The 22,321-nt window shown below is 42.3% G+C and overlaps 4 protein-coding genes and 3 long non-coding RNA genes across 7 annotated transcripts; all 7 read right to left on the bottom strand.

Moving 5' to 3' along the window:
* Nucleotides 1–695: 695 nt before the first annotated feature.
* On the bottom strand, nt 696–3,611 carry LOC141455102 (uncharacterized). The gene is made up of 2 exons (XR_012459149.1): nt 922–3,611; nt 696–878 (listed from the first exon to the last, which is right to left on the bottom strand). It is a non-coding gene; the product is annotated as an uncharacterized lncRNA (long non-coding RNA).
* A 317-nt stretch (nt 3,612–3,928) lies between these two features.
* On the bottom strand, nt 3,929–4,481 carry LOC141455103 (uncharacterized). Its single transcript, XR_012459150.1, has 2 exons — nt 4,155–4,481; nt 3,929–4,111 (listed from the first exon to the last, which is right to left on the bottom strand). It is a non-coding gene; the product is annotated as an uncharacterized lncRNA (long non-coding RNA).
* A 3,223-nt stretch (nt 4,482–7,704) lies between these two features.
* LOC141455132 (uncharacterized) lies at nt 7,705–8,822 on the bottom strand. Its single transcript, XM_074129989.1, has 2 exons — nt 8,813–8,822; nt 7,705–8,536 (listed from the first exon to the last, which is right to left on the bottom strand). The coding sequence occupies exons 1-2, from the start codon at nt 8,820–8,822 to the stop codon at nt 7,743–7,745; spliced, it is 804 nt and encodes a 267-aa protein (XP_073986090.1). The 3' UTR covers nt 7,705–7,742.
* Nucleotides 8,823–9,624: 802 nt separating this feature from the next.
* LOC141455100 (uncharacterized) lies at nt 9,625–10,185 on the bottom strand. Its single transcript, XR_012459148.1, has 2 exons — nt 9,851–10,185; nt 9,625–9,807 (listed from the first exon to the last, which is right to left on the bottom strand). It is a non-coding gene; the product is annotated as an uncharacterized lncRNA (long non-coding RNA).
* Nucleotides 10,186–13,400: 3,215 nt separating this feature from the next.
* On the bottom strand, nt 13,401–15,068 carry LOC141455188 (uncharacterized). Its single transcript, XM_074130050.1, has one exon. It carries the CDS (start codon nt 13,910–13,912, stop codon nt 13,439–13,441), a length of 474 nt encoding a protein of 157 aa, XP_073986151.1. The 5' UTR covers nt 13,913–15,068; the 3' UTR covers nt 13,401–13,438.
* LOC141455131 (uncharacterized) lies at nt 14,328–14,864 on the bottom strand. Its single transcript, XM_074129988.1, has one exon. The coding sequence runs from the start codon at nt 14,862–14,864 to the stop codon at nt 14,328–14,330; it is 537 nt and encodes a 178-aa protein (XP_073986089.1).
* On the bottom strand, nt 14,898–15,569 carry LOC141455130 (uncharacterized). The gene has a single exon (XM_074129987.1). It carries the CDS (start codon nt 15,567–15,569, stop codon nt 14,898–14,900), a length of 672 nt encoding a protein of 223 aa, XP_073986088.1.
* Nucleotides 15,570–22,321: the final 6,752 nt, after the last annotated feature.

Here is a 22,321-nt window from a genome sequence, read left to right as displayed (position 1 = left end):
CATTTCTTTAGTCAGTCAGTCAGTCAGTAACTTCCCTATCCCTGGATCTTCAGTGAATCAGTCAGTCAAATCCCTACGCCTAGTTTTTCGGTCGAGCAGTCAATCAGTCCTCTTAGTCAGCCAGTCAGTAGTTTCCCCAGGGAATTAGTCAATCAGTCTAAATTTGAAAGGTTTCAGTATCAAGTCAGCACCGTTTAACCCTCGTACGAGTCAACTACGGGAAGGAAGAGCGTTCCACCACCACTGGCATCGGACTCTGCTGGCCTTTCATCAATGTCAAGATTGCATCTCTACCTGATGTCAAGGAAGTCTATTAATCGCAATTAAGTGGCAAGAGTGGGAGAAGTCTGAACTATGTCAGGAGCGACCAGGGGGCCAGTCAGCAAGCTAGCTCTTCCTGCCCCGAAATCAGTGAGTGGAACTCTGGCGAGTCCACTGCGGGGGAGGATGTTGGATCCTCGCAAGGAGTTGCGGCCCCCCTTGACCAGAATTTTCTTTGAGCGACAATTGTCCGTTGGCAGCATTGGTTGTTTGGACGTAGTGGGGATGGTGGCCAGTGCAAGGCAGCAGTTTAGTTGCCCTTGGGCATCTCAAGAGAGTAGGGGTGCCAACGGATTATGTCTGTGTGTCCGCCATTGCCAGGATTTTAGCGTCGGTCTGGCTGGTACTGTTTTCGCCAAGAACTGGACAACCCATTAGCCGCCCGGTTGAACGATTTACTTTTGTTGTCTTATGATAAATCAATTTGTGAGTGTTATAATAAGTCTAATTAAGTCAGAAAACCTGTCGGTTTAATTAAGCCAGAAAACATGTCAGCCTAATTAAGTCAGAGAACTTGTCAGTCTAATTAAGTCAGAAAACTTGTCAGTCTAATTAACCTGTCGGTCTAATTAAGTCAGAAAACTTGTCAGTCTAATTAACCTGTCGGTTTAATTAAGCCAGAAAACATGTCAGCCTAATTAAGTCAGAGAACTTGTCAGTCTAATTAAGTCAGAAAACCTGTCAGTCTACTTAAGCCAGAAAACTTGTCAGTCTAATTAAGTCAGAAGACCTGTCGTCTAATTGTCAGAAAACCTGTAAGTCTAATTAATTCAGTTTTATTCATTTGGATCATGGTCCTTTTTTGTATATGAGTTTAAAATTGTAAATATACCAAATATATTTGTTATTGCATAAGTTGAAGGTATTCTGAGTGTTGGTGGCGTCCCCACCCTTCCCTTTCCTTTAGTTTTATTTCATAGTCAAAGACTTTTCATGGTGCCGAAACCCGGGAAGACTCTCAGAATACCTTTGATTGAATTTTGTTTAAAAAAAAAAAAATTCCATTGTATTTTAAATTGTATTGAATTGTCATTAGTGCCATGTCACTTTTTAAACTTGTTTTAAAATTTATATTTGAAACTATATTAAGTTTTCATTAGTCTATATAGACATGTCTTGTCTATGCATTGTCACTTTTGAATTTTGTTAAAAATTGGTTTTATATTTTAAACTATATTCAGTTGTCAGTATATATTGTATATATGTAAGTCTTGTCTATCCTTGTCACTTTTGAATTTTGTTAAAAATTGGTTTTATATTTTAAACTATATTTTATTGTCATTGGTCTTTATACATATATGCTTTGCCACTCTTTGATTTGGTTTTAAAGATAAGTTTACTTTTTAAATTATCTGTTAACTGTACTTAGTCTATATGTAGGTTGTCTGACAGTCTAGGCAATGTCTGTCTTTGTCCTTGTTTTTAGTTTTGCCTTAAAGGGTGTTCCTCTTTGGGTCTATACCTTTTGTAATTTTTGAACTCTATCGCACTATTGACCTTCAGTCTATAAGTCATACCCCTGCTGACCCCCTTTTTCTAGTTTGTCCATGGCCATTTCCCTAGTCAGTCTGTTAAATATCCTCAAGGCCATTCCCCTTGTCAGTCAGTCAGTCAAAACACTCATGGCCATTCCCTAAGTCAGTCAGTCAGTTAGTGTCCCACGTGTCCTCCCGAAGTCCCAGTCTCCCATAAACTTAGAACCTTGTCCCCATTCTTCTCCTGAAGTCCCACTATTCCATTAATCTAGTACTTTGCCCCTCTTCCTCCAGCCAATTGCCATTCCCTTAGTCAGTTAGTCAGTCAATCAGTCAAGTTTCCCTTTAGCCATTCCTTTAGTCAGTCAATTTTTCCTTATAGCTATTCCCTCAGTCAGTCAATTAAGTGTCCCATGGCCATCCCTTCGTCATTCAGTTCGTCAGTATTATCATGGCCTTTCCTTTAGTCAGTCAATCAGTCAAGTTTCTTCAAGACCATTTCCTTTGTCAGTCTATCAGTCAAGATTCCCGGTGGCCACTCCTTCAGTCAAATCTTCAGACCTTCAGTCTGTCAGTCAAATCTTTCTCATAGCCATTCCCTCAGACAGTTAAGTTTATCCATGGCCATCCCCTTAGTCACTCCGTCGAGTTTCTTATGGCCATTCCCTTAGTTAGTTAGTCAAGTTTATCCATGGCCATCCCCTTAGTCACTCCGTCGAGTTTCTTATGGCCATTCCCTTAGTTAGTCTCTTAGTCACTCCGTCGAGTTTCTCATGGTCATTCCCTTTGTCAGTCAAATAGTCAAATTTTACTCACGGCCATTCTCTCAGTTAGACAGTTAAGTTTTCCTCATGGCCATTCCCTCAGTTAGACAGTTAAGTTTACTCATGGCCATTCCTTTAGTCAGTTAGTCAAGTATCCCCAAGGCCATCCCCTTAGTCACTCCGTCGAGTTTCTTATGGCCATTCCCTGAGTTAGTTAGTCAAGTTTTCTCATGGCCATTCCCTAAGTTAGTCAATCAGTCAAGTTTATTTATGGCCACTCCTTTAGTCAGTTAATTAGTTAATTCTTATGGCCAGTCTTTTAGTCAGTCAGCCAAGATTCCCTGTGGCCATTCCTTCAGTCTGTCAGTCAAATCTTTCTCATGGCCAATCCCTCTGTCAATCATTCAAGATTCTCATGACCATTCCTTTAGTAAGTCAGTCAAAATTTCCTCATAGACACCCCTAAGTCAGATAGTCAAGTTTTCCTCATGGCCATTCCTTTAATCAATCAGTCAAGTTTCCACATGGCCATTCCCTTCGACAGTCAGTAGTTTACCCATGGACATTCCCTTAGCCAGACAGTTAAGCTTCCCCTGGCCATTAGTCAGTCAGTTATTCGAGATTCTCCAAGGTCATTTCCTAAGTCAGTAAGTCAGTCAAGATTCTCCATAGCCATTTCTTTAGTCAGTCAGTCAGTCAGTAACTTCCCTATCCCTGGATCTTCAGTGAATCAGTCAGTCAAATCCCTACGCCTAGTTTTTCGGTCGAGCAGTCAATCAGTCCTCTTAGTCAGCCAGTCAGTAGTTTCCCCAGGGAATTAGTCAATCAGTCTAAATTTGAAAGGTTTCAGTATCAAGTCAGCACCGTTTAACCCTCGTACGAGTCAACTACGGGAAGGAAGAGCGTTCCACCACCACTGGCATCGGACTCTGCTGGCCTTTCATCAATGTCAAGATTGCATCTCTACCTGATGTCAAGGAAGTCTATTAATCGCAATTAAGTGGCAAGAGTGGGAGAAGTCTGAACTATGTCAGGAGCGACCAGGGGGCCAGTCAGCAAGCTAGCTCTTCCTGCCCCGAAATCAGTGAGTGGAACTCTGGCGAGTCCACTGCGGGGGAGGATGTTGGATCCTCGCAAGGAGTTGCGGCCCCCCTTGACCAGAATTTTCTTTGAGCGACAATTGTCCGTTGGCAGCATTGGTTGTTTGGACGTAGTGGGGATGGTGGCCAGTGCAAGGCAGCAGTTTAGTTGCCCTTGGGCATCTCAAGAGAGTAGGGGTGCCAACGGATTATGTCTGTGTGTCCGCCATTGCCAGGATTTTAGCGTCGGTCTGGCTGGTACTGTTTTCGCCAAGAACTGGACAACCCATTAGCCGCCCGGTTGAACGATTTACTTTTGTTGTCTTATGATAAATCAATTTGTGAGTGTTATAATAAGTCTAATTAAGTCAGAAAACCTGTCGGTTTAATTAAGCCAGAAAACATGTCAGCCTAATTAAGTCAGAGAACTTGTCAGTCTAATTAAGTCAGAAAACTTGTCAGTCTAATTAACCTGTCGGTCTAATTAAGTCAGAAAACTTGTCAGTCTAATTAACCTGTCGGTTTAATTAAGCCAGAAAACATGTCAGCCTAATTAAGTCAGAGAACTTGTCAGTCTAATTAAGTCAGAAAACTTGTCAGTCTAATTAACCTGTCGGTCTAATTAAGTCAGAAAACTTGTCAGTCTAATTAACCTGTCGGTTTAATTAAGCCAGAAAACATGTCAGCCTAATTAAGTCAGAGAACTTGTCAGTCTAATTAAGTCAGAAAACCTGTCAGTCTACTTAAGCCAGAAAACTTGTCAGTCTAATTAAGTCAGAAGACCTGTCGTCTAATTGTCAGAAAACCTGTAAGTCTAATTAATTCAGTTTTATTCATTTGGATCATGGTCTTTTTTTGTATATGAGTTTAAAATTGTAAATATACCAAATATATTTGTTATTGCATAAGTTGAAGGTATTCTGAGTGTTGGTGGCGTCCCCACCCTTCCCTTTCCTTTAGTTTTATTTCATAGTCAAAGATTTTTCAACTTTAATAAAATTAGAAAAAAATATCTGGCGAAATATATTAGTCCCTCTCCTACAGCTCAGGTAGAATATGTGTCTATGGAAGCTTTATTGTTCAACATTGATATTAACAAAATTAATGCATATATTTATATCTTTTAAAGGAATTGGAAGTTAGAGCAATGATATCTGAATTTGCCATTTTCTAAATTTGAATTGTAAAGAAAGATAATGTTTTGTTTTTTGTAATTTGTTATGGAGTCTATTTTATTTATTTATTTATTATTATTATTATTATTTTTTTTACTAGAACTATTATTTTCTGATAAGTTGATATTTCAGTATTATTTATATATTCTGTTTGAGAACTTAGATCTTTCTGTTCAGTTTCTTTTACGTTTCTGTAGTTATGTACTGTAATCTTTATTGTAATCACACCAACCCTTTGTATAAGTTAAATCTTGAAACAAATAAAAAATATTATTATTATTATAAGTATTCATTTCTCAGCAGATTGATTTTCGTAGATTGAAAACTTAGAAGGTTCTCCAACCAAGTTGCTTTTCCCTGGATGTAAATCATCTTGTGCGTAAACTTAATAAAATATATTGTTGCTTTGTTAAGGTTGATTTCACTTGGAGAAACTGCTTCTTTCCCATTGAAGAAGACATTGAAAGTCTGCATGCTTGACTTCAAAGTTGTCCAGTCTGCAACATCTAGATAAATAACATCTTTTCTCGATCTCACCGCTATTAGAGGCACATAATCTTGGGAGAGACCAGTAATCACTTTGTACCTTGGAGTTGTTTTTGTTGAGTGGAAAACTTGTAGTCAGCTGCAGGCCCATTCACTCGTAGCCATGTAAAACTGATATTATAAAAGTAGAAATCACTGAAAGTCTTGTGGATCCCCCCCCCACTCTTCGCCAAACCGTTTAAAAAAATATCGGTAAAAAATTAAACTGAGAGAAGAGTTGGTATAACGGAAGTTACTTGAGGAATAAAATAGAGGTGGAAGTGAGAAAGATGGAGACAGTTATAAAACCTGTACAGCTAGGTGGAAGAACACCCTCCTATCCATCGAATGGAGGGAGTCTAACCGTGTACAGAGATGAAGCTATGGAGAATGCAATATATTGCCCCCTCCCACACGTATACCTCACGCTCCATCGGCACAGCTACGGCGAGGAAAGGCGGAGTGACCATCCCAACTTGAAAGAACTTAAATAATACATATTTTTACCAGTAACACTGATGGTCTAGTGGTTAGAGCTGCTGACTTTGGAGTAAAAGATTGCAGAATCAAAGCTAGGAGTATTTTAAAAAACTTTTTTTTTATATTAACCTGACCCCCCACCACACTCCACATGGTGAAAGGAGGGGATTTGGATCCGACGTTGATGACGTCATGCGCCAGAACTCTCTTCCACTACTGTTGCCAAAACGAAAAAATTATGCCGTTTTTATTGACTTCATGAGGGCGTTCGATTCTGTGAATCACACACTATTATGGACCAAACTATATAGGGTGGGCTTCAGTGCTAAACTTATAAGAATAATAAGAAGTTTATACAGCAATGCATCTTTTCGAGTTAGAGTGAGAGATAAGTACTCTTCAGAGATTCATCTCTCGGAGGGAGTCTTGCAAGCGGAAGTACTCAGCCTATTTCTCTTTTCTCTATTCTTATCGGATATAGAGATGTATTTTAGACAGAATGAAGCAATTGGGCTTAATATTGACCAACATTCTGATGTTATACTTCTACTGTATGCTGATGATCTTATTCTGTTGGCGGACTCTCAAATTGGTCTTAGGAAAAAAATTAATATATTAAATAACTTTTGTGTTTTAAACGCACTCAATGTCAATCCTTTGAAATCTAAGGTTTTAATTTTTCGTAAAGGTCGAGCTAGTAATCGAAAAGAGAATTTTGCCTGTGGTGAGGAAGAGCTTCAGTTGGTAGATAAATTTAATTATCTAGGAATAGAGTTTAGTAAATCTTCCTTATTTGCTGAAGCCACAAGTTGCTCACTTGGTAAAATGAATATGGCTGTTGGAAATATTTACAGTATTCTTTGCAGCACTAAATGTGAAACCTGGGGTTCAACAGTAAAATTGTTTAATGCTATTGCCCATAGTATTTTATTATATGGTGCAGTAGTCTGGAGTTTGAGATATGTCAATATTTTGGAAAGAGCTCAGATTAATTTTTATAAAAGAATTCTACATTTACAGGAATGTACACCGGATTACATAGTGAGAATTGAAGCGGGTATAACACCTATCTTAGTTGACATTACTGAATAATAGTCTGTGAGGGGGGCGGCAATAGTTTTAAATAAGTTCTAGAAAATTCAAATTTAATTAAGTCAAATTAGGTTCAGGAGTGGGGGACACCACCAACATTTGAAATACCTTTAACGACAAAATACTCAAGTTTATTTTACAAAATAGATGAACAATTAAGACATGTACAATACGATTAAAACTGTTTAATTGTGGTTTACTGAATACAAGAACAATTGTTGATACGCCCAAGACGATTGACACTGTTTAATTCTATTTTACAAATAAAAGAATGATTGATAATGCGTACAAGACTGTTATACGCAGTTCCTTCTGTAATACGGCCACTGTATCAAAGGAATACAATTGTAGGTAATATAAGTGGACCAGGCTGGGCACATGGAATTACTTTTGTACATTACAATACCAGACTGGCATGAGGGTATAAATAGGATACAGGGAATATGAGAACCCCAGACGGGGGTAGCCTATAGTTCTTCTTAATGATAATTTACAAAACTTACATACATTTATCTCATCAAGGGTACATTGTCTTAATACCATTAGGTTTAAATATCCCTTCAACTATGTACAATTTTGTAGACACAAAACACCGACAGAATGTTAAAAACGTTTTTTGGACGCCACAAGATGGCCACACAACTTGTTGCTTCACTTCCAACATACATCCAGCTGTGACGTCACAAGGGGGGCACATCGCACCAACCCCCACACCCTGCACACCAATACTGCCAACCAAGGGCCGACGCTGATAAAAATTCTGACCCAGGGGGGCCGCAGCCAGTGCGGGGACCAAACATCCTCCCCGCAGTGGACTCGCCAGAGTTCCACTCACTGAGTTGGCAGGGGGCATAGCTTCCGGATGGGACGACTGATGATTCCTGACGGGGTCCTCACGTCGGCCACTCTTGCCACTTCATCTCGTCCGTAGTGTAGTTTGGCGATCCGACCAATCGTCCACTGCAAGGGGGGAAGGTTGTCGTCTATGATGGTGACTATCTGGCCTTCTGTCACCGGGAGAGAGGGTGAATGCCATTTCAGCATGGCTTGTTGATCCAGTAGGTACTCTCGATGCCATCGCTTCCAGAACTGGCCGACAGTAAACTGCACCATGGCCCATTTAGATCTAAGGGCGGTGCGCGATGTCAAGGACCCACTAGTGGGTAGGGCTGTCATTGGTCGCATTATTAGAAAATGACCTGGCGTCAGAACCTGGAGATCATCTGGCGAGGATGACACAGCCGTAAGTGGTCGGGAGTTCAAGATGGCTTCAATTTGACACAGGATGGTAAGGAAGCACTCCATAGTAGACTCCTGTGTGCCTAACGTGACCTTCAGTAGTCTTTTGGCTGATTTAACATCAGCTTCCCATAAGCCTCCAAAATGTGGTGCTCTAGGCGGAATGAAGTGCCACTCAATGCCTCTTCTAGTAGACTCTCTCAGAATGGCCTCCTGAGAATGGGCGCCGCTTAATAGGGTGGATACTTCTTGGAGTTTTCTTTTGGCCCCGACAAAGTTAGTGCCATTATCCGACCAAATATGGCTGGTCTCCTGGTAACAAAGAGGTTTAAGGCAGCCAAAAATGCCTGCGTCGTGAGGTCTGTGACCAACTCCAGGTGTATGGCCTTTAGTCAGTTAATTAGTTAATTCATATGGCCAGTCTTTTAGTCAGTCAGCCAAGATTCCCTGTGGCCATTCCTTCAGTCTGTCAGTCAAATCTTTCTCATGGCCAATCCCTCTGTCAATCATTCAAGATTCTCATGACCATTCCTTTAGTAAGTCAGTCAAAATTTCCTCATAGACACCCCTAAGTCAGATAGTCAAGTTTTCCTCATGGCCATTCCTTTAATCAATCAGTCAAGTTTCCACATGGCCATTCCCTTCGACAGTCAGTAGTTTACCCATGGACATTCCCTTAGCCAGACAGTTAAGCTTCCCCTGGCCATTAGTCAGTCAGTTATTCGAGATTCTCCAAGGTCATTTCCTAAGTCAGTAAGTCAGTCAAGATTCTCCATAGCCATTTCTTTAGTCAGTCAGTCAGTCAGTAACTTCCCTATCCCTGGATCTTCAGTGAATCAGTCAGTCAAATCCCTACGCCTAGTTTTTCGGTCGAGCAGTCAATCAGTCCTCTTAGTCAGCCAGTCAGTAGTTTCCCCAGGGAATTAGTCAATCAGTCTAAATTTGAAAGGTTTCAGTATCAAGTCAGCACCGTTTAACCCTCGTACGAGTCAACTACGGGAAGGAAGAGCGTTCCACCACCACTGGCATCGGACTCTGCTGGCCTTTCATCAATGTCAAGATTGCATCTCTACCTGATGTCAAGGAAGTCTATTAATCGCAATTAAGTGGCAAGAGTGGGAGAAGTCTGAACTATGTCAGGAGCGACCAGGGGGCCAGTCAGCAAGCTAGCTCTTCCTGCCCCGAAATCAGTGAGTGGAACTCTGGCGAGTCCACTGCGGGGGAGGATGTTGGATCCTCGCAAGGAGTTGCGGCCCCCCTTGACCAGAATTTTCTTTGAGCGACAATTGTCCGTTGGCAGCATTGGTTGTTTGGACGTAGTGGGGATGGTGGCCAGTGCAAGGCAGCAGTTTAGTTGCCCTTGGGCATCTCAAGAGAGTAGGGGTGCCAACGGATTATGTCTGTGTGTCCGCCATTGCCAGGATTTTAGCGTCGGTCTGGCTGGTACTGTTTTCGCCAAGAACTGGACAACCCATTAGCCGCCCGGTTGAACGATTTACTTTTGTTGTCTTATGATAAATCAATTTGTGAGTGTTATAATAAGTCTAATTAAGTCAGAAAACCTGTCGGTTTAATTAAGCCAGAAAACATGTCAGCCTAATTAAGTCAGAGAACTTGTCAGTCTAATTAAGTCAGAAAACTTGTCAGTCTAATTAACCTGTCGGTCTAATTAAGTCAGAAAACTTGTCAGTCTAATTAACCTGTCGGTTTAATTAAGCCAGAAAACATGTCAGCCTAATTAAGTCAGAGAACTTGTCAGTCTAATTAAGTCAGAAAACTTGTCAGTCTAATTAACCTGTCGGTCTAATTAAGTCAGAAAACTTGTCAGTCTAATTAACCTGTCGGTTTAATTAAGCCAGAAAACATGTCAGCCTAATTAAGTCAGAGAACTTGTCAGTCTAATTAAGTCAGAAAACCTGTCAGTCTACTTAAGCCAGAAAACTTGTCAGTCTAATTAAGTCAGAAGACCTGTCGTCTAATTGTCAGAAAACCTGTAAGTCTAATTAATTCAGTTTTATTCATTTGGATCATGGTCTTTTTTTGTATATGAGTTTAAAATTGTAAATATACCAAATATATTTGTTATTGCATAAGTTGAAGGTATTCTGAGTGTTGGTGGCGTCCCCACCCTTCCCTTTCCTTTAGTTTTATTTCATAGTCAAAGATTTTTCAACTTTAATAAAATTAGAAAAAAATATCTGGCGAAATATATTAGTCCCTCTCCTACAGCTCAGGTAGAATATGTGTCTATGGAAGCTTTATTGTTCAACATTGATATTAACAAAATTAATGCATATATTTATATCTTTTAAAGGAATTGGAAGTTAGAGCAATGATATCTGAATTTGCCATTTTCTAAATTTGAATTGTAAAGAAAGATAATGTTTTGTTTTTTGTAATTTGTTATGGAGTCTATTTTATTTATTTATTTATTATTATTATTATTATTTTTTTTACTAGAACTATTATTTTCTGATAAGTTGATATTTCAGTATTATTTATATATTCTGTTTGAGAACTTAGATCTTTCTGTTCAGTTTCTTTTACGTTTCTGTAGTTATGTACTGTAATCTTTATTGTAATCACACCAACCCTTTGTATAAGTTAAATCTTGAAACAAATAAAAAATATTATTATTATTATAAGTATTCATTTCTCAGCAGATTGATTTTCGTAGATTGAAAACTTAGAAGGTTCTCCAACCAAGTTGCTTTTCCCTGGATGTAAATCATCTTGTGCGTAAACTTAATAAAATATATTGTTGCTTTGTTAAGGTTGATTTCACTTGGAGAAACTGCTTCTTTCCCATTGAAGAAGACATTGAAAGTCTGCATGCTTGACTTCAAAGTTGTCCAGTCTGTAACATCTAGATAAATAACATCTTTTCTCGATCTCACCGCTATTAGAGGCACATAATCTTGGGAGAGACCAGTAATCACTTTGTACCTTGGAGTTGTTTTTGTTGAGTGGAAAACTTGTAGTCAGCTGCAGGCCCATTCACTCGTAGCCATGTAAAACTGATATTATAAAAGTAGAAATCACTGAAAGTCTTGTGGATCCCCCCCCCACTCTTCGCCAAACCGTTTAAAAAAATATCGGTAAAAAATTAAACTGAGAGAAGAGTTGGTATAACGGAAGTTACTTGAGGAATAAAATAGAGGTGGAAGTGAGAAAGATGGAGACAGTTATAAAACCTGTACAGCTAGGTGGAAGAACACCCTCCTATCCATCGAATGGAGGGAGTCTAACCGTGTACAGAGATGAAGCTATGGAGAATGCAATATATTGCCCCCTCCCACACGTATACCTCACGCTCCATCGGCACAGCTACGGCGAGGAAAGGCGGAGTGACCATCCCAACTTGAAAGAACTTAAATAATACATATTTTTACCAGTAACACTGATGGTCTAGTGGTTAGAGCTGCTGACTTTGGAGTAAAAGATTGCAGAATCAAAGCTAGGAGTATTTTAAAAAACTTTTTTTTTATATTAACCTGACCCCCCACCACACTCCACATGGTGAAAGGAGGGGATTTGGATCCGACGTTGATGACGTCATGCGCCAGAACTCTCTTCCACTACTGTTGCCAAAACGAAAAAATTATGCCGTTTTTATTGACTTCATGAGGGCGTTCGATTCTGTGAATCACACACTATTATGGACCAAACTATATAGGGTGGGCTTCAGTGCTAAACTTATAAGAATAATAAGAAGTTTATACAGCAATGCATCTTTTCGAGTTAGAGTGAGAGATAAGTACTCTTCAGAGATTCATCTCTCGGAGGGAGTCTTGCAAGCGGAAGTACTCAGCCTATTTCTCTTTTCTCTATTCTTATCGGATATAGAGATGTATTTTAGACAGAATGAAGCAATTGGGCTTAATATTGACCAACATTCTGATGTTATACTTCTACTGTATGCTGATGATCTTATTCTGTTGGCGGACTCTCAAATTGGTCTTAGGAAAAAAATTAATATATTAAATAACTTTTGTGTTTTAAACGCACTCAATGTCAATCCTTTGAAATCTAAGGTTTTAATTTTTCGTAAAGGTCGAGCTAGTAATCGAAAAGAGAATTTTGCCTGTGGTGAGGAAGAGCTTCAGTTGGTAGATAAATTTAATTATCTAGGAATAGAGTTTAGTAAATCTTCCTTATTTGCTGAAGCCACAAGTTGCTCACTTGGTAAAATGAATATGGCTGTTGGAAATATTTACAGTATTCTTTGCAGCACTAAATGTGAAACCTGGGGTTCAACAGTAAAATTGTTTAATGCTATTGCCCATAGTATTTTATTATATGGTGCAGTAGTCTGGAGTTTGAGATATGTCAATATTTTGGAAAGAGCTCAGATTAATTTTTATAAAAGAATTCTACATTTACAGGAATGTACACCGGATTACATAGTGAGAATTGAAGCGGGTATAACACCTATCTTAGTTGACATTACTGAATAATAGTCTGTGAGGGGGGCGGCAATAGTTTTAAATAAGTTCTAGAAAATTCAAATTTAATTAAGTCAAATTAGGTTCAGGAGTGGGGGACACCACCAACATTTGAAATACCTTTAACGACAAAATACTCAAGTTTATTTTACAAAATAGATGAACAATTAAGACATGTACAATACGATTAAAACTGTTTAATTGTGGTTTACTGAATACAAGAACAATTGTTGATACGCCCAAGACGATTGACACTGTTTAATTCTATTTTACAAATAAAAGAATGATTGATAATGCGTACAAGACTGTTATACGCAGTTCCTTCTGTAATACGGCCACTGTATCAAAGGAATACAATTGTAGGTAATATAAGTGGACCAGGCTGGGCACATGGAATTACTTTTGTACATTACAATACCAGACTGGCATGAGGGTATAAATAGGATACAGGGAATATGAGAACCCCAGACGGGGGTAGCCTATAGTTCTTCTTAATGATAATTTACAAAACTTACATACATTTATCTCATCAAGGGTACATTGTCTTAATACCATTAGGTTTAAATATCCCTTCAACTATGTACAATTTTGTAGACACAAAACACCGACAGAATGTTAAAAACGTTTTTTGGACGCCACAAGATGGCCACACAACTTGTTGCTTCACTTCCAACATACATCCAGCTGTGACGTCACAAGGGGGGCACATCGCACCAACCCCCACACCCTGCACACCAATACTGCCAACCAAGGGCCGACGCTGATAAAAATTCTGACCCAGGGGGGCCGCAGCCAGTGCGGGGACCAAACATCCTCCCCGCAGTGGACTCGCCAGAGTTCCACTCACTGAGTTGGCAGGGGGCATAGCTTCCGGATGGGACGACTGATGATTCCTGACGGGGTCCTCACGTCGGCCACTCTTGCCACTTCATCTCGTCCGTAGTGTAGTTTGGCGATCCGACCAATCGTCCACTGCAAGGGGGGAAGGTTGTCGTCTATGATGGTGACTATCTGGCCTTCTGTCACCGGGAGAGAGGGTGAATGCCATTTCAGCATGGCTTGTTGATCCAGTAGGTACTCTCGATGCCATCGCTTCCAGAACTGGCCGACAGTAAACTGCACCATGGCCCATTTAGATCTAAGGGCGGTGCGCGATGTCAAGGACCCACTAGTGGGTAGGGCTGTCATTGGTCGCATTATTAGAAAATGACCTGGCGTCAGAACCTGGAGATCATCTGGCGAGGATGACACAGCCGTAAGTGGTCGGGAGTTCAAGATGGCTTCAATTTGACACAGGATGGTAAGGAAGCACTCCATAGTAGACTCCTGTGTGCCTAACGTGACCTTCAGTAGTCTTTTGGCTGATTTAACATCAGCTTCCCATAAGCCTCCAAAATGTGGTGCTCTAGGCGGAATGAAGTGCCACTCAATGCCTCTTCTAGTAGACTCTCTCAGAATGGCCTCCTGAGAATGGGCGCCGCTTAATAGGGTGGATACTTCTTGGAGTTTTCTTTTGGCCCCGACAAAGTTAGTGCCATTATCCGACCAAATATGGCTGGTCTCCTGGTAACAAAGAGGTTTAAGGCAGCCAAAAATGCCTGCGTCGTGAGGTCTGTGACCAACTCCAGGTGTATGGCCTTGCTGGAGAAGCAGACGAAAATAGCCAGGTAAGACTGAAGAACCTTGGCTGAACGGAGGGAAGCAATTTTTACACTGAAGGGGCCTGCATAGTCTATCCCAGTAGTGGTAAAGGGTGGTGAAACGCCTGGGTTCCCTCTGGCAGTTGGCCCATCGGCGGATTGAAAGATGTTGGCTTGATGCTGAAACACTTGTTACAGGCTGACAATTGGCGACGAACTACATTTTTACCATTGACGATCCAATATCGACTTCGCAGAAATGCGTGAGTGGCAGCGGGCCCTACATGAAGATTGGAGATGTGGGCATCCTGGATAATCAGGGCTGTCAAGGGGTGTTGCGAAGGCAACAAGGCAGGGTGTTTGCTAACTTCAGGAAGATTGGCTAGCCTTAGCCTTCCTCCAACTCGTAACACTCCGTCAGTGTGTAAAAACAGGCCTAAGGTTTTAACTAGGCGCAATTTAGGTCGAGGGGACTGGGTATCTTGGATTTCTTCTATGAACGAGTGTTGCTGCGCTCGAATAATCAAGGCGCGCAAGGGGTCATTACGTTCTTTGACCTTTAAAGGACCTGACATGTGATGGGCTGAATTTCTGGCATTATGGGCAAATCTCAAGCACCAGGCTACCATATTTATAAGTCTAAACAAACTGGAAAACTTAGACTACAATTCCTCGGGGCAGGAGGCCGCGATCGATACATTAAGAGCCTGGGAGCGAATTTCTGCTCCTACAATCGGTTCTGACAAATCTGCATTTACTTGTCCTAGGGGCCATGACTCTGGATTTAATTTTAGACAAGGAGGGCCTTCCCACCAGAAGTGGTGGTTTACTAACTCCTGGGGACGTAGCCCACGTGAGGCACAATCAGCAGGGTTCTGCGAGGAGGGGACGTGAAAGCATTGGGAAGCGGGTACCTTTTCTAAAATGGCAGCCACTCTATTGCCTACGAATACCTTCCAGTGTGGAGGTGGAGTAGCTGTTATCCATGCAAGAGCTATGGTAGAATCGGAGAAGGCGAAAATATTTGGAGAGGGTATCTGAGGGAAGAGAAGACTGACTTTGTGAAGGGTGAGAGCCAGGAGATGAGCGGCACAAAGCTCCAGACGTGGGAGCGTAACAGGTTTCATTGGAGCCATTCTGGCTTTGGACATGACCAAGCTGATGACTGGTTCTTCAGATAATGCCACAAGATACACAACCACCGCGTACGCCCGTTCTGATGCATCAGCAAAACCAATTAAATATAACTTAGGAATAGACGAAGACACGAATCTAGGGATACGGATATTGGAGAGTTCCGGAAAGGTGACAGCGAACTGAGACCACTCCTGCATAATGGATGCAGGCAAAGGGTCATCCCAGTTAAAGGAGGCTTGACAAACCATTCGGAATATCGCACGAGCAAAAACTGTTATTGGAATTAGCCATCCCAACGGATCAAAAACTTTGGCAATCTGGCTAGCAAGCTGTCTTTTTGTTTGAATCTTGGGGACTGAACGAATCAAAAAGTGAAAATAGTCTTGTGAGGGATTCCAACAGAGGCCAAGAATTTTTAATTGCGACTCCTCGTCGTTTTCTAGACATACAGAGGTCATGGCTGGGAGGTCAGGGGGTATTTTATCTAATAGTCGAGAATGATTAGATGCCCATTTTCTGAGCTGGATTTGAGTTTGGCTTAGTAATCTTATGAGTTGATCTCTCGATTACAGGGCCGCTTCTAGAGTAGGGCCTCCTCCGGAAATGTCATCGACATAAGTACGATCCTTGAGGATCTCTGCTGCTTGAGGAAAGGAGTTCTGCGAAGTGAGGGCTAACTCTTGTAGCACGCGACATGCTAGATAGGGCGCTGACGTGGTTCCATACGTGACCGTACACAGTCTGCACTCCTGAACCGGTTGACTGGTATCGAAGTGCCAAAGGATACGTAATAGGTCTCTATCTTCAGGGGGGTGTAATATCTGGCGAAACATTTGACGAATATCGGCTGTAAATACCCACCTGTCAAATCTGAACCTGGTAACCACCTTCCAGATGTCAAGCTGTAATCTAGGTCCAGGGAGCAAGAGTTCATTGAGTGAGATGCCTGAGGAGGACTTTTGGGATGCGTTAAAGACGACTCTGATTTTTTCCGGGGGATCATCTAGACGGTGCACTGCATGGTGGGGAATGTAATATGCAATTTGACCTGACTTAAGAGGAGGGGCCAGCTACATATGTTTAGATTCTAAGTAGTCTTTCAAAAATTCGACATAGGGAGTACGAAGATGTGGGGACTTGACATGGCGATTTTCAGTTTGGAGAAGGCGCCTTAGAGCGATTTTTCTAGTTTTTCCTAGACAGCAAGGACTGGTTTTAAGTGGCAAAGCCACAGAGAAGCGACCATTGGGGAGTCGAAAACAAGACTTAGAGAAGCACTCTTCTGCCTTTAATTTTTCTGGAGTAAGAGGTGAAACCTCAGACACTTCCTCTGGGGCAAACATCCTCTCCATAAGACGGGACAAAACCTGGTCAGGGGGTTGCTGAATTGGTTGGGAGGCTTTTCCAGAAGTGAGGCGGAGTACTGTAGGTTGAATTGAGATTACCGACACAGGGTTGACTAAAAGAGAATCAACGGGTTGGATAGCAACTTCCGAAGGAGAAACTTCCGCAGAAGTTATGGTAGGAGGAAGAAATTCAGGGTCAGGAAGGGTAAGAGTTTGTAGCGGACGCCTTGTTCTGGTTAAACGTTGTGGTTTAGGAGGAGGAAATTGACTAGCCTCAATCGGGCGAATGTGTTCTTGAGGTTTGGCTTCTTCTGAGGAAGTTGATAAAATTTGAGCGGAGGATACAGATCGACTGGGTAAGCTCGGCCGATCCGACTCCATGACAACTCCAGGGTCATCACGAAGGGCAATTGGCTCAGACTCAGACTTGCAAAGAGGGTTTTCAGTCGAAGGATTGTTTTCTGGGGTAGACTGGTTAAGACTGGTAGACTGGGCTGCCAAATGACCATACTTGTGCTTGAACAAAATTTTATAATAGGTCCGGTAGAGCTTGGAATCAGACCTGCTGTCCTGGATGGAAGAGTCAAAACGAACCCTTCTCATGGGGAGACTTCTCAAGGTACCAGACATGATCCAGCCAAGAGTTGTCAATCTTGCGTTGGGAGAACCATTTTGGGAACGGATCATCTGACTAAGATCAATGGCGTCAAAGACCGAGGCTGAAAAGACCACATCTACTGGGCTAGGTTCATTAAAGGTTGGGTCAGCTAAAGGTTTATCTATTAGATGCGGCCAAACTTTGACCGGAAAATAGGAGGATGGTGCATCTGGGACAGTCTTGGTAACTACGCGGAAGGGGATTTTAAGTTGGGAGAAAGGGGGGCTTTGTCTTAAATTGGTAGAAACCTGACCCACGACTTGAGTGGCGATATTGCCTCCTATTCCTCGAATTCCGCCTGACATGGGGCTGCAAGTCAATCTATTTTTCTTGGCGAATGACAGACATCAAATATATCTCACTGGCCATCTCCTCCAAGGAGATACACCATGGCAGTGGGGGAGACTGACATGTCAGAAGGGAAGGACATGACTATGGACTTACGTGGAACCTTTCTAGATGACACAAACGGCATTGTCTGCGACGGCAGAGAGCAAAGGTGGACATTGGAGGGGTATCGCGCCTGCCAAGAACCTATAATTCTTGCGGGGGGGGGTGCCGGATGTCGGCCAAAATAAGTTACAGGATGCACGGGGGGTAATTCGTCGGACGAGGAAGACGACGAGGGTCGAGACCCAGAGTCCCTGGCCTTGCCGAGAGGGAGAAGAGGCTCAAAGGATCTGGGAGGAAGAAGGGGCCGTCTTAGGAAAAGAGGCGGAGATTCAGGTAAGTCCTGTTAATGTACACTTTTGGGAGATCTGGGCCTTGAGGGTCGAGAGGTGTGCAGGGACATCAATGGAGGAATTCCAGGAGTACTGGCTCCTTTCTGACTAAGGCTGGCCGCTGGTGGAGGGGGTGCAATGAGATGTGATGCTCTCCATGACATTTCGCGCACCCAAACTGGCAGGGGCTGTTACGTCACCCTCTGCAAATACCTCTGGGCAAGGCAAGCTCAGTGGAGACGGGGTGGGTAAGGAAACGAAAAGGAAGATAAGGAAGAGCAAATATTATGACTAATAATAAGCCCAATAATAATAAGGGAAAATAAAAATAAAAAAAAATAAATAAGTAAAATTGGAATTAAAAAAATTGTTACCTAGTAACAGCTCCTCGGGTAGCGAACCTGCGTTGCGCGACTCTATAGGCCGATACTCGAACCAGGCAGCCACACTAATATTCTACTAAATATTTAAATTCCATATACATGTGCTGTTGTTGCTAGGAGAGGTTCAAATAAAAGATTCAGGGTTAAGAAAATACTTATTATTGTTCACAAAACCAAAAATTCTCTTTACAAAGAAATACAAAAACAAACCCTACTTAATGCTAAATTTAGGGAAACAAAATAAGAAGCGAACTTGATTGATAACGTTATGAAAAGAAATTGTCATTAATACAACACGAGAACTAGTCCCACTCTTAACAAAATTGTCTCACCTATATCAACCCCAGGCCTGGTTTTGATATCCGTCGGCACTTCTCTTCAGTCTTCTTATTAGAAGGTCACCACAGCTCAGGCGCTATTCCGTCCCGCTCCCTTGCGAGAAGTAGAGATTCTTCGCTTGCGGAATACACTGGATTAGCCAAATTCCACCTGGGTGATTTCTTTAGCTTCCCATTTGTGTTGGGACTAAACCCAAACGGTACAGCATCCAATTCCCAACTCGTAATGTTTTTTCCCGATCGCCTCAGTCTCTCCCATATGTTGCTCGCGTCGCTTGTCTTTTTCCGCTGCCCTCTTCACACCACCATGTGCTCTTCAAGTATAATTCCATTAACACATTCTTTATTTCTCTTAAATTTCCTAGGCTTATTTTTTACTCCCCAATTTTACCTGACCCTCACTAACTAAAACGCACAAAATCCAGAGATAATTACAATCATACTGTAAAAATTATTTTCTTATGGAAAAGCTGTTACATGGTAACATTCCCTCTCCTTCCTGAGGAAAGAAGAAACAGGCCAAAGCAAAATGATAAATTAACAACTGGAGGAATATACTAATAAAGGACTTTAATAGAGCATATACGTATATAAAATAAAGTAAGGATAAAAAAAAACAAAGGTAATTCGAAGGGTGAGTTCAGGGGCTGAAGGACTGAGCAGGTTGCTGGGTATGGTGGTTTCCAAGTAATCAATCTTCTGGTTGCGGCTTCATATCTTTTGGGTGCCAGATTCCCAAATTCCGGCCCTCTTCATCTTCTAATTCGTAAGCTGTATTGGATATCTTCTGTACCACCTTGCACTTCCTATATTTTGGCGCTAAGTTACTGGAAAAGTCTTTAGAGGCATCAGACAATACAAACTCCCTCTTCCATACAACCTGTCCCGGTGTATAACTCACTTGTCTTCTCCTCAGGTTGTAGATCCGCTTGGCCTTCTCATAGGCTTCGGTCAGATTCTTCACTACTGCACTATATACATCTTTTATGTTGCTAAATTTGTGGGCGAGTGCCTCTCTCGACGTGACGTCCAGCCCATCTAGGTCGGTATTGGTATGCTGGACGTTGCTGTTGATTACCTGTAGTTCACGCCCAAAATTCAGGTATGCGGGTGTATAGCCAGTGGTTTCATGTTTGGCCGTTCTCAAAGCGAATGCTATTTTCTGCAGCATTTTATCCCAGTGTTTCTGATTATCATTTATGTATGCCCTGATAGCCGTTTTAACGACGCGGTTCACTCTCTCCGTGGGGTTGCTTTGCGGATGATAGTAAGGTGTCCGAACTAACTTGACTCCATAGTTTCCCAATAGAGATGTAAATTCTTTACTCACGAACTGAGAGCCATTATCGGTTATAGCGACCTTAGGCGCTCCAAACACTAAAAATACTTGGTCCTCCAAAAATTTAGCTATAGATTTAGAGGTGGCCTGTCTCAGTGGGTGCAGTAGCACATATTTGGTAAAATAGTCACAGACCACTAGAATATATCTATGTTGCTGAGAACTTCTGGGCATTGGACCCATAATGTCCATGGTAACGACTTCCCATGGCTGCGACACTTTGCGTTGTTCCCCATAATACCCAGCAGGTTTCTGCTGCTCTGGCTTATTCGCCATACAGGTGGAACAACGCCTAACGTACCGTGCCACATCGCTCGTCATGCCTGGCCAATAGTATCTCTGCGCTATTCTCCCCTTAGTCTTGAAAATCCCTAGGTGCCCAGCAGTCGGATTATCATGGCATTCCTTTAATACCTCCATCCGCTGATAATTTGGGATAACCAACTTCCAGGGGTCTTCTGATGCTAAGAAATCCTTGGCATCCTTGACATATTTCCGAAGAACTCCACTGTCTAGATTCCATAAGGGGTACTTTTCGGGGCATGCTTCTACTTCCACTCTCATCTTTTCATACCAGGCATCACGCCTAGAAGAGTCTGTAATGGCACTAAGTAACCCCTCGTTCACTCTAGAATGTGCGTCAGCCGCCTTATTCAACTTCCCGGCACGATGCACGATTTCAAACTCGTGTTCCTGTAACTGCAGAGCCCACCTTCCTAGCCTGCCACTGGGATCTTTCAACGCCATTAACCACCTTAGAGAACTGTGATCTGTGATAACCGTGAACTTCATGCCCTCTAGGTATGGCCTAAATTTCTTAATTGCCCACAGCACGCTTAAACATTCTAGTTCCGTTGCTGAAAACTTCTTTTCCGCATTTGTCAGTGTTCGGCTGGCATAAGCAATGGCTTTCTCACCATCCTCGAAATTCTGACTGAGGATAGCTCCCAGACCTGTAGTCGATGCGTCAGTCTGGAGGACAAATGGGCGTTCGAAGTCGGGGCAGGTAAGTATTGGCGCTGAGACCAGTCGATTTTGTAGCTCCTGTAGTGCTCTTTCCTGCCGGTCTTCCCACACAAACTTCTTGTTTTTCTTTAGCAAATCCGTCAACGGAGAGACTAAAGTTGAAAAGTTGGGCACGAATCTTCTGTACCAACTTGCTAACCCTATAAACCGCCTTACCTGTTTTGCAGTCGTAGGTCTAGGGAAGTTCAAAATAGCGGATACCTTCTCTGGGTCTACCCCGAGGCCATCCTCGTTTACTATATATCCTAAGTAGCGAAGTTCGCTCCTACAAAACTGACACTTTTCCCATGATAATGTCAGGCCAGCCGCTCTTAGACGCTCGAGAACATCTTCTAATACTTCTCGATGCTTCTGGAAAGTCGGTGTGACGATAATGATGTCGTCCAAGTATGCGAAGACGTATGGTTCTAGCGTGGGTCCTAATATATTATCTATAAGCCTTTGCCATGTGGCAGGAGCATTATGCAGACCAAACGGCATGCGGCGAAATTGGAACAACCCTCTATGCGGTACGGTGAAGGCCGTGCGCTCTCTGCTGTTCTTCTCCACAGGGATCTGCCAATATGCGCTCTTGATGTCCAAGGAGGAGAGATACCTACCGTTTCGTAAACGATCCAATATGGCAGACACATACGGTAAAGGGTACGCGTCTCGTTTGGTGACCTTGTTCACTGCCCGATAATCCACACAAAAGCGATACTTCCCATCCTTCTTCTTTACCATGACCACTGGTGATGACCACCCGTTACTTGATGGTTCCACTATCCCATCCTCCAGCATCGCATCAAGTTCCTTATTTATGGCCTCTTGTATAAAGGGAGACACTGGGTAATATCGCTGTTTCAGTGGGGGCTGATCCCCCGTGTCGATGATATGCTCCACCCGATCTGTACAGCCCAGATGAGGTGGTGACGCTTCTCGGAACTTCTTGGTGACTGCTCGCAGATCTTCCTTTTGCTTGTTCGTTAATCTCTCATGGCTGATGACTCCAGCATCTGCAGATACACAGGCTAGGGCCGGATCCCCTGACTTGTAGGTAGCCTTAGCTATGTCCACCACAAGTGACATTTCACGCCAGAAGTCAATTCCAAGTATCAATTCTACATTCAGAGATGGTACAACCAAAACACTCAAAAT

Source organism: Rhodnius prolixus, unplaced genomic scaffold, assembly GCF_049639745.1.
Source record: "Rhodnius prolixus isolate KJV_2025 unplaced genomic scaffold, Rpr scaffold_27, whole genome shotgun sequence".
Taxonomy (NCBI): Eukaryota; Metazoa; Arthropoda; class Insecta; order Hemiptera; family Reduviidae; genus Rhodnius; species Rhodnius prolixus.
Note: the sequence above shows the minus strand (reverse complement) of the source record. Positions and strands in the feature narration are given on the sequence as shown.